General features: G+C 36.8%; 1 protein-coding gene across 1 annotated transcript; it reads right to left on the bottom strand.

Annotated features, from left to right (window-relative positions):
• Positions 1-1,839: 1,839 nt before the first annotated feature.
• Positions 1,840-14,434, bottom strand: LOC119766364 (T-complex protein 1 subunit beta-like). The gene is made up of 3 exons (XM_038250862.1): positions 14,407-14,434; positions 2,200-2,499; positions 1,840-2,140 (listed from the first exon to the last, which is right to left on the bottom strand). The coding sequence occupies exons 1-3, from the start codon at positions 14,432-14,434 to the stop codon at positions 1,857-1,859; spliced, it is 612 nt and encodes a 203-aa protein (XP_038106790.1). The 3' UTR covers positions 1,840-1,856.
• Positions 14,435-14,746: the final 312 nt, after the last annotated feature.

Genomic DNA, 14,746 nt, shown 5'->3' with positions numbered 1-14,746 from the left:
TCACCCCATGCACACAAACAGCCACACAAAAGAGACGAAAATTATCACGAAAAAACAGGACTGCGCGTCCTCAGAAGCACTGCACTTATGACGGCATTATTCAATTATACTGACCAATCACCCCATGCACACAAACAGCCACATAAAAGAGACGAAAATTATCACGAAAAAACAGGACTGCGCGTCCTCAGAAGCACTGCACTTATGACGGCATTATTCAATTATACTAATCAATCACCCCATGCACACAAACAGCCACACAAAAGAGACGAAAATTATCACGTAAAAACAGGACTGCGCGTCCTCAGGAGCACTGCACTTATGACGGCATTATTCAATTATACTGACCAATCACCCCATGCACACAAACAGCCACACAAAAGAGACGAAAATTATCACGAAAAAACAGGACTGCGCGTCCTCAGGAGCACTGCACTTATGACGGCATTATTCAATTATACTGACCAATCACCCCATGCACACAAACAGCCACACAAAAGAGACGAAAATTATCACGTAAAAACAGGACTGCGCGTCCTCAGGAGCACTGCACTTATGACGGCATTATTCAATTATACTGACCAATCACCCCATGCACACAAACAGCCACATAAAAGAGACGAAAATTATCACGAAAAACAGGACTGCGCGTCCTCAGAAGCACTGCACTTATGACGGCATTATTCAATTATACTGACCAATCACCCCATGCACACAAACAGCCACATAAAAGAGACGAAAATTATCACGAAAAACAGGACTGCGCGTCCTCAGAAGCACTGCACTTATGACGGCATTATTCAATTATACTGACCAATCACCCCATGCACACAAACAGCCACACAAAAGAGACGAAAATTATCACGAAAAACAGGACTGCGCGTCCTCAGAAGCACTGCACTTATGACGGCATTATTCAATTATACTGACCAATCACCCCATGCACACAAACAGCCACATAAAAGAGACGAAAATTATCACGAAAAACAGGACTGCGCGTCCTCAGGAGCACTGCACTTATGACGGCATTATTCAATTATACTGACCAATCACCCCATGCACACAAACAGCCACATAAAAGAGACGAAAATTATCACGAAAAAACAGGACTGCGCGTCCTCAGGAGCACTGCACTTATGACGGCATTATTCAATTATACTAATCAATCACCCCATGCACACAAACAGCCACACAAAAGAGACGAAAATTATCACGTAAAAACAGGACTGCGCGTCCTCAGAAGCACTGCACTTATGACGGCATTATTCAATTATACTAACCAATCACCCCATGCACACAAACAGCCACACAAAAGAGACGAAAATTATCACGAAAAAAACAGGACTGCGCGTCCTCAGAAGCACTGCACTTATGACGGCATTATTCAATTATACTGACCAATCACCCCATGCACACAAACAGCCACACAAAAGAGACGAAAATTATCACGTAAAAACAGGACTGCGCGTCCTCAGGAGCACTGCACTTATGACGGCATTATTCAATTATACTGACCAATCACCCCATGCACACAAACAGCCACACAAAAGAGACGAAAATTATCACGAAAAAAACAGGACTGCGCGTCCTCAGAAGCACTGCACTTATGACGGCATTATTCAATTATACTCTTAAAAACTTAAACTCGCCGGATAAAAAAAAAAAAAAACTTACCCATGAACTTTTTCTCCTCCTCGAATTCCACCGAAATCTTCTCCAAATTCCTCTCTGCTGACGTGCAGTTTGCTTATCACTTTGGGGCGAAGTTGCTGTTGAGCAGCAACTTGCCTCCTTGCGAGATATTCCAGCACCGTGTCCTGCGGATGTTGGAACGGGCGATCACATCGATGCAAACTTTAGAACATATCACAACGACCGAGACGAGCCTGGACCTGGTTGGCCTTGTCCTTCATCTTCTCCTTCTCGGCGACCTCCAGCTCGGCAACCATCGAGTTCATCTTTATACTCGATCCAAAAACCTTGATCTTGTCCGTGTCCATCGGCGTGTTGGCGATCAAGATCTTTGCGTTCTCGATGCGTTTCGGCTTGTGCACAACGGACTTCTTGTCCAACAGGAAACTTTCGTCCAGGAACGAATCCTCCAAGCAACAGCCGGCAAATAGTTTTGCTGGGACACAATCTTCGAGCTGAGCGACGCCGTGGCAAACAGCGCCGAACGTGCCGCCTGCTAGGCCGCACTCGTTTGAGGGTGAAATTTTTGCTCGAGCAACTTTTCCGCCTCGCTCAGCAACTCTGCCACTAACACCGTCACGGAAGTAATTCCATCGCCAACCTCGTCGTCCTGGAAGCGACTCATGTCCACGCCGACCGCCTTCAAAATCGTTGCCCTGTCGTTGGTGACCTCAACCTGGCCGGCGCTACGGCCGTGCGCAATCAGAATCTTGTCCATTCCCTTCGGGCCGAGTGTGTTCTTGACCAGATTGCCGATCGCGATGGCCCCCACAAACGAGGACAGCCGGGCGAACACCCCGGAGCAAACTTTTTCGGTCGTTGACAAAAAATCGCAATTTTTGCTTTGTTTTTTTCTTTCTGTCAAAACTGCTTGAAAAAAACCAAAACAAATGCCGAGTTGCCAAACATGACCAAAAACTGCTCGACGGCAAGGTTGCAAGATAAATTTCCCTGGTTCAAAAGTCGAGCAGACGCTGGTCGCTTTAACTCGCTTTAACGCGCGTTAACTTGCGATAACTTGCTTTAAGGTGGCGTTAGGTGAAAACTCGGCACGATGAGTAGCGTTGATGCTTTTCGAGCTCGTTTTTGTGCGTTTTAGTGTGTTATCGCGGAGTGACGTCCCCCTCGGATGGCCGACTGGTTAAAGTCCCAGACCATCAATCCAAAGGTGTGAGTTCGAATCCCACCTGATTCTGTTTCGTTTTTGTTCATATTCAAAGTTCCAATTCCCGATTCCAAATTTCAAAGGTACCGACCGAGATTCGATCTCTGAACCTTCTGCTTGTGAGGCAGAAGCCGTAACCATTAAGCCACGGAGCCGGTTCATGGGAAATTGGACGAGCTTTCCGGTAAAAATATTTTCGAGACTGAAAAATAAAGTCTGCAATATAGAAATTGCCAAAAACCATCAAAAACCCTATTTGTTCAACAATATTATTTTTAAAACCGCTGTAACTTCACAAGGATTGGGCATAGGGCAATGGTCAATATGTAAAATTGTCTGGGAAATCGATTCCCGCTATCGGTTTTTGAAAATTTTGACGTTTAGACCACATTAAAAAAAATAGTTTTAGTAAATGATTCTTGTATTTTTTTAGGAGAGACATACCATCCTGCATTTTTCGTGAGTCTTTTTGAAACATCTTGGGCTATTTTCACAAAAATTTTGAACGAAAAAAAATCGTGGGCTTACCTTTCAAACTTAAAAATCTAAAATTCTCCTAAAAGTGGAGTGTGTTATAACTTTCAGTGTATTTTTTCGGAAAGCCCATCAAATTTCCTAAAAGTTTGTCTTTGACCACTTTTTAATGCGATGCAACGGCTTCGAGATACAGCAATATTTAAATTACGAAAAACAAAAATATTTAAAACACTTACGCCCTTCTCAAATGTCATTATCGAGTGAAACTGGCTCCATATACACAAAAATGGCTTATATAAGTGTAGGATAACATGTCTACAAAGTTTCATTTAAATCAGAGAGGGTCGGGTACAACTGATTCCCTATTTGACATGGAATTGCTCTATAGTTTTAGTTCGGTTATCCGTAATATTTAATTGCTCTAATCTCAAATCTATGGTTATCTATCAGTAAAGGTTAATTTTATAAAACAAAATATTTTTAAACTTAAATTTATTCAAGTAATAAATATTGAACATAGTAAATCCATTACGTAAATCCAAAATTGGTTGTAATTTCATCTTATTGGATCATCAAAGCAAAACCTCCACTCCACTTATTCGTCAGGTCATTTCCCATTCCATCAAATTAATCTATTCCGCATCCATCTAGGACACCCAACTAATGCCCGATGCTGTCACGTTTTCGGCCTAAAACGTGAACCGCTGTGAATTCTGTTACGTTGCAAATAATGTTGAAATCTGAGAGCTGCTGGACTCGTCGAAAACATGTCAATTCGTCAGAAGCCGGTGTTTGACTTTGAGGCCGAGCACGGGGCCATTCTGGACGGAACACAGCCACACTCACTCACACACAGATTACCATTTTAGGAATTGATTTAATCGGGCCTTCGTCGGATGCGCTCACGTGTCAGTTCCCGTACCAGAGCGAGGTGCACTCTGAGTACAAGTTGGTGGCACGTTAAAAAACAACGGAATTAAAAAATAATCAAATTATTTTTTTCAAAATAAATTGATTTAAATGGAATTATTACTTTGAGAAGCATTACAAAAAAAAAAATCTAACAAATACACAGTTTTGCTATCCGAGGCCACCTTGTTTACTCTTGTTTTGCTGTAATTGCGGGTGTTGTAATGGCAGGCAGGCAGGCAACGCGAAAGGTTCTTACATCACCCCGTGCGATCATCGAGAGGAGTGATGAGTGCATGTGACCGATAAATATGAGTTGTAAAAGCACTTTTTTTCAGTAAATGTAAGATTTGATTCGTAGTAAAAGAGAAGTATACTTAGCAGGGTTTTGTATAGTTGTAGCGTCTTGGGTTTCTTTTAAACTAAGGATGCAGCTACAACATCAAGTTATAAAAAAAGATTTGGTTTACCTAAAACTATTTCAATAAACATATTATTTTATTTTTTTTTACCATTGGCACAGAAATTAAAAATGATAATGTTATTACATTTGGGGATGTTGACTAATTTTGCGTGAATTAATTTTACAACAGGAACCGTTGAAATTTGGATTAGTTTCTAATGAATTTCACTGTTTTACACATTCATTTTGTTAAAATTACACAAAAAAGGTATTTTTAAAGCAATAAATATTAAACCTTTCCAAATTATTGTAAAAAAATATATAAATAATCAATTGCAAACCGATTCTTTAGAAAATAAGAGGAGTGGACTCTTAGGGGGGGGGGGGGGGTTATCAGAGATTTCCCAAAAAATGTCCACGTGGGTTTATAGATGATCCCTAAGTGGAATTAAATTTAAGTTATCGTTATTTAAGAGTCAACTAACATAATGATCCAAAGTTGTCTAGGAATATGAAACGCAGGATGACACCATTTAAGGAGTTGGTGATGGATCAAGAAAGTTGTTTTAACCGTTGATGATACTTCTTTTTAAAAAAAAATCGATCATTCGGTGCACGCATTCACAGAATTTTTTATTACACAATTTAAATTGATGATACTACAGTAAGAAAAATAGTAGTTTTTAAGCACCATGCGAATACTTTATTTGGTGAATTGTTAAGGACTTATATGAATGACTCAAAAAATCGGTATAGTACTTTTCTGATTTTTCATTGAAAACTGTTGTCAAAAATAATTACTAATATTTAAATTTTCTCCAAAAAACTTTTTTTTTTTTCAAAAAATCATGCATCAAAAGTTGTGTTTTTGTCCCCTAAAACATATCAAAAAATTCAGAAATAAAAAATATGGATTTATAGATTATTTTTGTGAAAAAAGTAACATTTTTTGCGTGTACTTTTTTTTCGATACCTACAACATTGCCGAAGACACCAACTCGATCAGATTTTTTTTCAAAAATTACTAAGTTTCGAATATTTATGTACCATTATTGTATGGACAGCTGCCAAACTTGTATGAAAACTTGTATGAGTGAACTAATGACACAAAATGGCTTCTTTGGTCATAGGAAAAGCCCCCGTAAAGTTTCAGCTAAATTTAAAAATATGAATGAAATCTATTTCCGGTTAAGGTGGAGAATTGCTGAAACATTTTTGAAAGAAAAAAATCACTTATGTTTTTTTATCAGATTGAAAATCGGTCTTAACACGCAGAAAAATAAGGCATATTTGAATCAACAAAACATTTTGTTGACTTGAAAATCAAGACGCTAAACGTCAAAGCAACTTTTTCAAAACAACAAAAGATTTTTGTGGAATTGAGAAAATCAAGGATTGTTTCAACGCAAAATCGGTGTTGATTATATTCAACGAAATTTTTGTTTAAACAAACCTCGTACAGGCTGATTCTACAAAACATTTTTCTGCGTGAAAGCTTCTGAGATTTTGTTTCTTGAAATAGTAGTATTTTGTTAATACTCAGTTTTAGTCAAATTTTAAAATCATTAAATTTATTTAAAATACAATCTTTTCGAAGTAAATATATTCTGAATAAGTCAGGTGATACTGATTGATATTGACTTCTTTAGGTGAAAAGTCACTGTAATGAAACATATCACTTGAAACTGGAATTGATGCACCTTATCATCATATATTTTATATAGAATTCTTTTCAATTTAACACTAAATATAAAATCTAAAAAAGCATTTTTTTAAATTTTGACAGCTTTTCAACTAATTCATTCCAAGCTTGTATATTTGGTCATCTACAGCATACCCAAAATTATATTTTCAAACAATTGTTTTGAGAAATTCTATTTTTTTTAAGAGATACTTTTCAATAGTTTATTCACAATATTAAAAACTTTGCCGAAGAAAAAGAACTGATCATGAAACCTATTTTGAAGATGCCGATTTTTGTCAATTTTGAATAATTTTGTAAGAAGAGCGGTATGACAAATTTGAAGGACCAATAATTGATTTGAATGATCTCTTTGGTCATAGAAAAAGTATTCTCAAAGTATCTGGGTTGCCCCGACCCCTCTTCGATTTGCGTGTAACTAAGGGGTAACTTTTGTCCCGGATCACGAATCCGAGGTCCATTTTTTGATATCTCGTGACGGAGGGGCGATACGACCCCTTAATTTTTGAACATGCTAAAAAAGAGGTGTTTTTCAATAATTTGCAGCCTGAAACGGTGATGAGATAGAAATTTGGTGTCAAAGGGAAAAAACGAAACTATTGGCACTACGGGGGCCTTCCTCTAACGTGGGATTTCTGCTCCAGCGCCTCTGACGAGACAGGAGAAACCGGGACCGACGTTTTACTTCACCATCCGATAGAAGCTCAGTGGATAAGGCGGGAATCGAACCCGCGTCTCATAGCATCATCGGGATCGGTGTCAAAGGGAATTTTATGTAATTTTGGACACCCGATGGCGTACTCAAAATTCCGGAAAAACGTATTTTTCAACGGAAAAAACACTAAAAAAGTTTTAAAAACTCTGCCATTTCCCGTTTCTAGACTGTAAAAAAATTGGAATGTGTCATTTTAAGGAAATTTAATGTACTTTTCGGATCTACATTAACCTAGATGAGTATTTGTTTCATTTAGAACAATAAATTCCATTTTAGTGTTTCTTCTAACTTTGCCGGGTTATTTTTTAGAGTGTAACAATGTTGTACAAAGTTGTAGAGTAGACAATTACAAATAATTTGATTTATAAACTTAAGGGGTTTGCTTATAAACATCACGAGTTATCGCGGTTTTACGAAAAAAAAGTTTTAAAAAAGTTCATTTTTGCGTTTCTCTTTGTTTTGTCGTCCGTGTCTGTCGCGGGTGACCATGAACGACCATGGTCAATGACGACCAACTTTTTCAAATTTCTATCTCATCACCGTTTTAGGCTGCAAATTATTGAAAACACGTCCTTTTTCACATGTTCAAAAATGAAAGGGGTCGTACTGCCCCTCCGTCACGAGATATCAAAAAACGGACCTCGGATTCGTGATCCGGGACAAAAGTTACCCCTTTAGACAAAGTTTCACGCAAATCGAAGAGGGGTCGGGGCAACTGCTGTGTGAGTTGGCGGAGAATTACCCATCTATCAAATCAAAATAATCCTGGAGAAATTACTTAACAGCACTCAGTGAAAATCTCTACAAAATTCTAGAATGCCAATTCTTCGTCTGGAATGGAAAGTTCGCAATTTATGTTAATCATATTGCAACTAATTTAAATTGCAAAGCCACATATCAAGAATCCATTTAAATAAATGACTATTCCTGAATCATTAAACTAGATCTTACTCAACCTTAGACAGGTTTAAAAAAGAGATACGACTGCAAATCTACTTTTTTTTCACTCTAAATCACATGTCACCGTCACCACGTGACCAGCTTTTGCCGAGCCAACTTTCGCAAGAATTTTGCATCCCAAAGTGGTGTATTCATCGAATCCAAGTGCACACTGTTTTCACCCTGAAGTAAACAGTATTCACCGACCGACAAAGCAGTGCAGTGGAGTTGAATGTATCATCCTGGATCGAGGACGGCTGGGAAGAATTGCGCAAACGTGAGGGCACGTGGCCTCGTGTGGTAATTCATCCAGGTTGTTTTTGTTTGCCACGATTAGATCATTCCTCGAGGCTGAGTGCGGCACTATTCTAGGCTTCGTTTATGTTAGTTAAGATGAAAACAGTGACAAAGCGTTACGTTGTTTTCATTTTTGGAACCGCAAACAGTTCCCGATAAAATAACCTAATTCAAGGCTATCAAAGCACGACGGTGTCCCTATTAGCAGGTTTTACCTCGAGAAGCGAAATCTATTTACCGTCAATTTAGAATGTGCTAATACGGAATCAAAACACGAATTCATACGTTCTGATACTGGACCATTTCGAATCAGAAATATTGCCCGTGCTAGGAAGTGGAGTTCCACCTAGAAATTCAAGGTTTCCCAATCGGGCTATGCTTGTGTGGCACCTTGTTTGCGAGGTTGGGTTCGAGAACCACACCCTGGCGGCGCGTGTGTTACCTATAGGCTGGCCAGCTGGTCAGCTGGTGTGGTGCAGTGGCGAAAGATTTCTACGCCCACAAGAACCTACGGAACCAGATTGACTGGTTGGGTGCAGGGTGGACTGCATTTGTCAGTAGATCCTGGCTGAAATCCTGTTCGTTATCAGTGTTTTTTTTCCTGTATTGTGTTGTTCGTGCTGTAGTATATTTCTAGCTCTATTTGCTTTGTAAACTAGATTTTAATTATCGTCTTGATCTCTTACAAGTAACAATTTCCAATATTCCGATTAATTAAAGCATAACTATGTTACTTAAGCATAAAAATGTCCCAATAGGGTGTAATAACAAAATCGATTTTCCAGCACAGCAATTTTTCAGTTCCTTTTGGGGTCCTTAACAACTCCCCAAAGTTTGTAAACGATTCGTTCAGTCCTCACATTGCGCAAAGCGAATCAATTTTCCATATAAATTTGTATGGAGAAAACCATTTTTTTTTTGATTTTGATATTTAAAAAATCCAAGTTTCACGCTGTATCAAAACCGGACTCATATTCGGATGCTCTGGAATATGCTCTACAACTTTCCCGAAGAGAGTATGGTGTACAAGTTAGACTACCGTAAACATTTTTAATTATAACTCGGGACTCCAGTAACCAACTTCAACCAAACTTCGGGACAATGCACAGCCAAACAAAACGTGTTTGTTATTGTTTACATTGCGTGCTTTCGTTTTTGTTTATTCAAGGTCAAACATTAAAACGCGTTTTGCTCGGAACGTCAAAATGGCGGGTGCGACATGATAGCAAGACGACGTCGAAATGTGAACAAATTTGGTAAAGATTCACCTACTTATACTTGAGGTTGAAGCTAGTGAAAAATAAATCATTCAATAAAAAATCTAACAAAAGTGCAGTTAAAAACCACCCATACTCTTTGTACAGTTTTTCTAAATTGACAAATCTACAGCAAATTCTACACATCAGTTTTCATAAGTTAACCAGAGCGATATTTTTGCCATGAAAGTTAATGATGAAAGAGATTGAACTTTTCAATCATTTCTAAAAGAATTATTAACAAAGATAATCCTTCATATTTTTTCTATAAACCGTCGACTCTGACTCAAGTAAAAAAAGGTGAGAAAATATTTTTCAAAAGGTAGTTTGGCGATTTCTATGATATAGACAATTGGAACAAGTAAATCCTTCCCAAGCTTATTTGCGTGGCGACAACTACGAGACATAGAAATGCTAATCTTCTCATACCAAACCCCACAACTATACGGACTTCAAACTAAAAAAATAAACATCAATTAACCCATTTGGAATCTTCAAAAAGCATTGGAAATGACAAATCTGGGATCTTGTGAAAAACACTTTAAATATAAAAAAAAGTGACTGAAAAATAATGAAAATCAGCCAATAGGCTTCAGATAAATATTGATTAAAGGTTTTAGAATAGGCCTGAAACCGAAAAAAGTATGAAATATTAATAAATATAAAAATGCAGAAAATAGTTGAAAAAAAAGGTAAAACAAGAGCAGCAATTCCCCACGAAAACAGCATGATTCGGAAAAAAAGTTCTCCGTTCGAGCTATTTTTTTTCTGGGGGATCCTTGGCCGAAATAATTAGACCCGTATTTTTTTGTTTGGCCATTAGGGTGACCTACGCCGTGTTAGGGTGGTTCGAAAAATGGCAATTTTCGTCAATTTTCGCAAAAACCACTTTTTTCAAAAAGTCATATCTCCGCGCCATTTCATCCGATTTTAGCTGTCTTAGACGCAAAAGAAAGGTGATTAGTTGGGCTATTTGGGAAAAACAGTAAGAAGTTTCAAAAATCTAGCTTAACATTTGAAAAGGTCGTATGAAAACTTAAAATGCTGTTTTGAAGGTCTCGGGACCAAAGAGCCTATGTCTGAAAATATTTTTATCGGATTGCTCGGAAAATTTCACATAATATATCAAAAAATGGTGAAGTTATGTTTTCGATACTCTGAGATACGATTTTTTGAAAAACAAAAACTGGATTTTTCGACGCGCCACGCGCAAAAATGGGAAAATGTTATGGTACCAAAAGTTGCGTCTTTTAATTACGAAAATTTTGGTATTTTAACATGTATAGATCATCGCTGAAATTTTAAAGTTATCGCAGTTTTAGTGAAAAAAGTTGTTTTTTTTTTCGTTTTCGTCATTTTCCCATTTTTACGCGTGGCGCGTCGAAAACCCCAGTTTTTATTTTCAAAAAATCGTATCACAGAGTATCGAAAACATAACTTCACCATTTTTTGATATGTTTTGTGAAATTTTCTGAGGAATCCAATAAAAATATTTTCAGACATAGGCTCTTTGGTCTCGAGACCTTCAAAATAGCATTTTATGTTTTCATTCAACCTTTTTAAATGTTAAGCTAGATTTTTGAAACTTCTTACTATTTTTCCCAAATAGCCAAACTAATCACCTTTCTTTTGTGTCTAGGACAGCTAAAATCGGATGAAATGGCGCGGAGATATGATTTTTGCGAAAATCAACGAAAATTGCCATTTTTGGAAACACCCTAACACGGCGTAGGTCACCCTAATGGCCAAACAAAAAAATACGGGTCTAATTATTTCGGCCAAGGATCTCCCAGAAAAAAATTAAGCTCCATCGGAGAACTTTTTTTTCGAATCATGCTGTTTTCGTGGGGAATTACTACAGTACAGTCATCCCTCATATTCGGAATAGTTTACAGATCGGCCAATGTTCAAAAAATCATAGTTAATCGATAATTGAATTTTCTTGGGATCTTTCGATTGATGTATTGACCGACTGTAATTTTTTTACGTTTTATATCAAATTTTCAAAGAAAAACATTGACCCTTGAAATCCGCAAATTCAGAACACTTTTTTCTTACGGATGTAAACAAACTTTGGTTCTCCCAGGAGTACATATTTTTTTTACAAAATAATGACCTCACACACTGAAACCAACGCAACTCAAGCTTAGTTATGTTTTATGAATGGTCTGATAACTTTTTTGTTGTGAAAATATCAGTTAAATTCAGGTGTTCCACAATTGTGGGCGGCACAATTACATCCCACAATTATGGAACAGGCAATTTGGAGGCAGTGTTTTACTGCTCTGAACAAAATAGTCTTGAAATGCAGTTTTTTGTTTTAAAAGTACTACTTTTACTAATGAAATAGCAAGAGAATGTCCAAATATACGTATACATATATTTAGTATACTAAAAATAGCAGGGTCGCCAGAAAAGATGCATTTGGCATGCTATTGACAAATCATCACCTAAGTGTTCCGAATTTTTGGGTGTTCCGAACAGGGTTGCCAGATTGCCAGATAAATCTGGGAATGCCAGATTTTTCAAGTGTCTGCCAGAATAAAGATTCACCCTTCTCTGTGCCAGATATTGACAGATTTTGCCAGATTTTTCAGTTTAGGCCAATTTAGAACAATTGTTCGATTAAATTAAACGAAAATAATTGAAAATAGAGTCTTAAAGTTCTTAAATTAAATGCAAATTCAACATTTTTGATGCTTTAAAATCAGTTAATCCAGAGTTTTTTTTTTGAGATTTTTCCAGATTTTTATAAATACTTTGCCAGATTTTTCAAATTTTGACCTGGTAACCCTGGGTCCGAATATGTGGGATGACTGTACTAGAGTAAAATTTTTCGTAGAAAAAAAAGCTGCTCACATTTAAAAATTAAATTGCCAACCATAAAATCAACATTTCAATGAAAAAAACATTGTGAGAAATGCATTACACAACAGTCCAATTGTTTTTCAAAGGTCGTTGCAACTATTTTTCAAAGTTTATGTGAAAAATCAAGGATAAAAAATACTTTTTCAAACAACTTCAAAATTGTAATGTAAATCTAATCAACTGAAAACTGAAAACCTGAAATTTTCCTGCATTCAAAGTCATATTTTGCAGATTTGGGCTAGATTAATAATATCTTGATTTATTGTGAAATTGTAATGTACAATAAAAATTTTTTTGCGAAAAATAAAATTTTCATCAAAACTTATATATTTTGAAGATAAATGATTACACTTTTAAAACCCTAATTAATTTTTTTAGGGAATACCAAATTTTAAACCATGAAGTACCCAACTTTTTTTGGAGAAAAAAAATCAAATTGCTCTTGAATCCGAGGACCTTTTAGTTTATGGTTAGTCAAACCTGAACACTATTTTTATATAAAATCAAAAGCAATAATTTTAATATGTTCAGAAATGAAAAAAATAGCCCATTTTTTCAAACATGGATCCGGTTTCGTAACACATGTGCAATAGGGTGACCAGAAAAATGGGTTCGATTCTTAAGGTAAAAATGAGTAACAGCGCTAATTTTGAGCCAAATCGGTTAAGGCTTAAGGGTCGCAATTGATTGTTGAAGTTTGTATGGAAAAATCCGAAAAAAAAATATGGGGAAAGACAAAAATTTCAAAATTGCACCAAAAGGTGGCCCTGATTATTTATGATTTATGAGTAATTTATAGAAGACGTGTTGGTATGAAATGACTTTTCACCAACTTCAACGATCTATAGCAACCCTTAAACCTCAACTGATTTGGCTCAAAATTGGCATAGCTTCTTAAGAAATCGAGTCAGAAGGTATCCCTAATGTTAATTTTCTTTTTAATGTCATCATAATAAGCTACAAAAAAGCTGGTTGTGCTGTTGAGTGATGCTTAGGTTTTGCCAAATTTACTGTTACATATTCATCTATATACAGTGCATATTAAACCCTCACACTTTTATTCAGCTACCAATGCAGTCCTAGATTAAACCCGTTCATAAAATAGAAAACTGAACAGCTAAAATTTTCGTAATTTTGGTAACCATCGCTTAGGTCATCGCTTAAATTTTGCATTTTTTGGTGAAAAAAGTAATTTTTTTAGTTAGTTTTTATTTTCTAAAAATTATATCTTGGAATCCTGTAAATGAAACTTCACCATATTAAGATATATTATGTAAAATTGCCCGAGGAATCTGGTAATAAATATTTTCAGACATAGGCTCTTTTGTCTCGAAACTTCCAAAATCACATTACGAGTTTTTCTAATATAATGCTAGATTTTTGATACTCCAAACTATTTTTTTTTTCTAAAATCCCAATCAATATTCTATTATTTACGTCCGAGAGAGCTAAATTCGATTGAAATGGCGTAGAATTAAGATTAAAAAAAATTATTTTTGCGAAAAGTGACGAAAATTGTCATTTTTCTGACCACCCTAACGCGGCGTAGGTCACTCTAAGAGCTAAACAAAAAACTACGGGTTGTATTATTTTGATCAAGGAACCTCCAGTCTAATTTGAGCCTGATCGGAGCTTTTTTTCTAATCATGCTTCCCAAAAATTATCAAATTCATATATGATTTATTTGCTCAAAAACCGCAAAAAAAATAAATCAATTGGTGATTTTTTGATGTTCATCAAAGTAAAAAAAATTTGATTCTATTGACAAGGTAATACCTTAATGTCAAATAAAATTTAAAAGATCATTCATAAAGAAAAGAAAAAAATTACAATGTGATCCAAATAATCTCTCATTGTGATGTGATGATGCATCTCCCAATGACTCAATGCTCAGCAAGACAAAACATAACAACCATTCACAAGCGTGATTCACAAAACTATTTGGCACCTTACCCACCCCGAAAGCATACATAACACTCTCACCGTCATCGTGTTCACCACCGCGTGCCATGATTCAGATCTCCTCCCCGACCAACAACACCCAGCATCAAAAAGTTCCACCCGGAAGGGAAATCCTGATGCCGGCGCGGTCCAAAACAGGTCTTTCCTTTCTTGGAAGGCAAAAAAGCCCCCTTTTCGCAGTCGTTTTCTCGTAATACGCGAATTATGCGTGCCGCCGCCGCTTGGAGTTCAAAGACCCTCGTCGTCGTCGTAAGCTGGGCAGGATCAGTGTCCTCTGCTGATCGTGGCCTTTCTGCCGGTCAACCCATGGAGGACACTCACGATCTCAGAGTGAAATTTCCAGCTGTGACGTGTTACTATT

Source organism: Culex quinquefasciatus, chromosome 2 (assembly GCF_015732765.1).
Source record: "Culex quinquefasciatus strain JHB chromosome 2, VPISU_Cqui_1.0_pri_paternal, whole genome shotgun sequence".
In the NCBI taxonomy this organism is placed as follows: Eukaryota; Metazoa; Arthropoda; class Insecta; order Diptera; family Culicidae; genus Culex; species Culex quinquefasciatus.
Note: the sequence above shows the minus strand (reverse complement) of the source record. Positions and strands in the feature narration are given on the sequence as shown.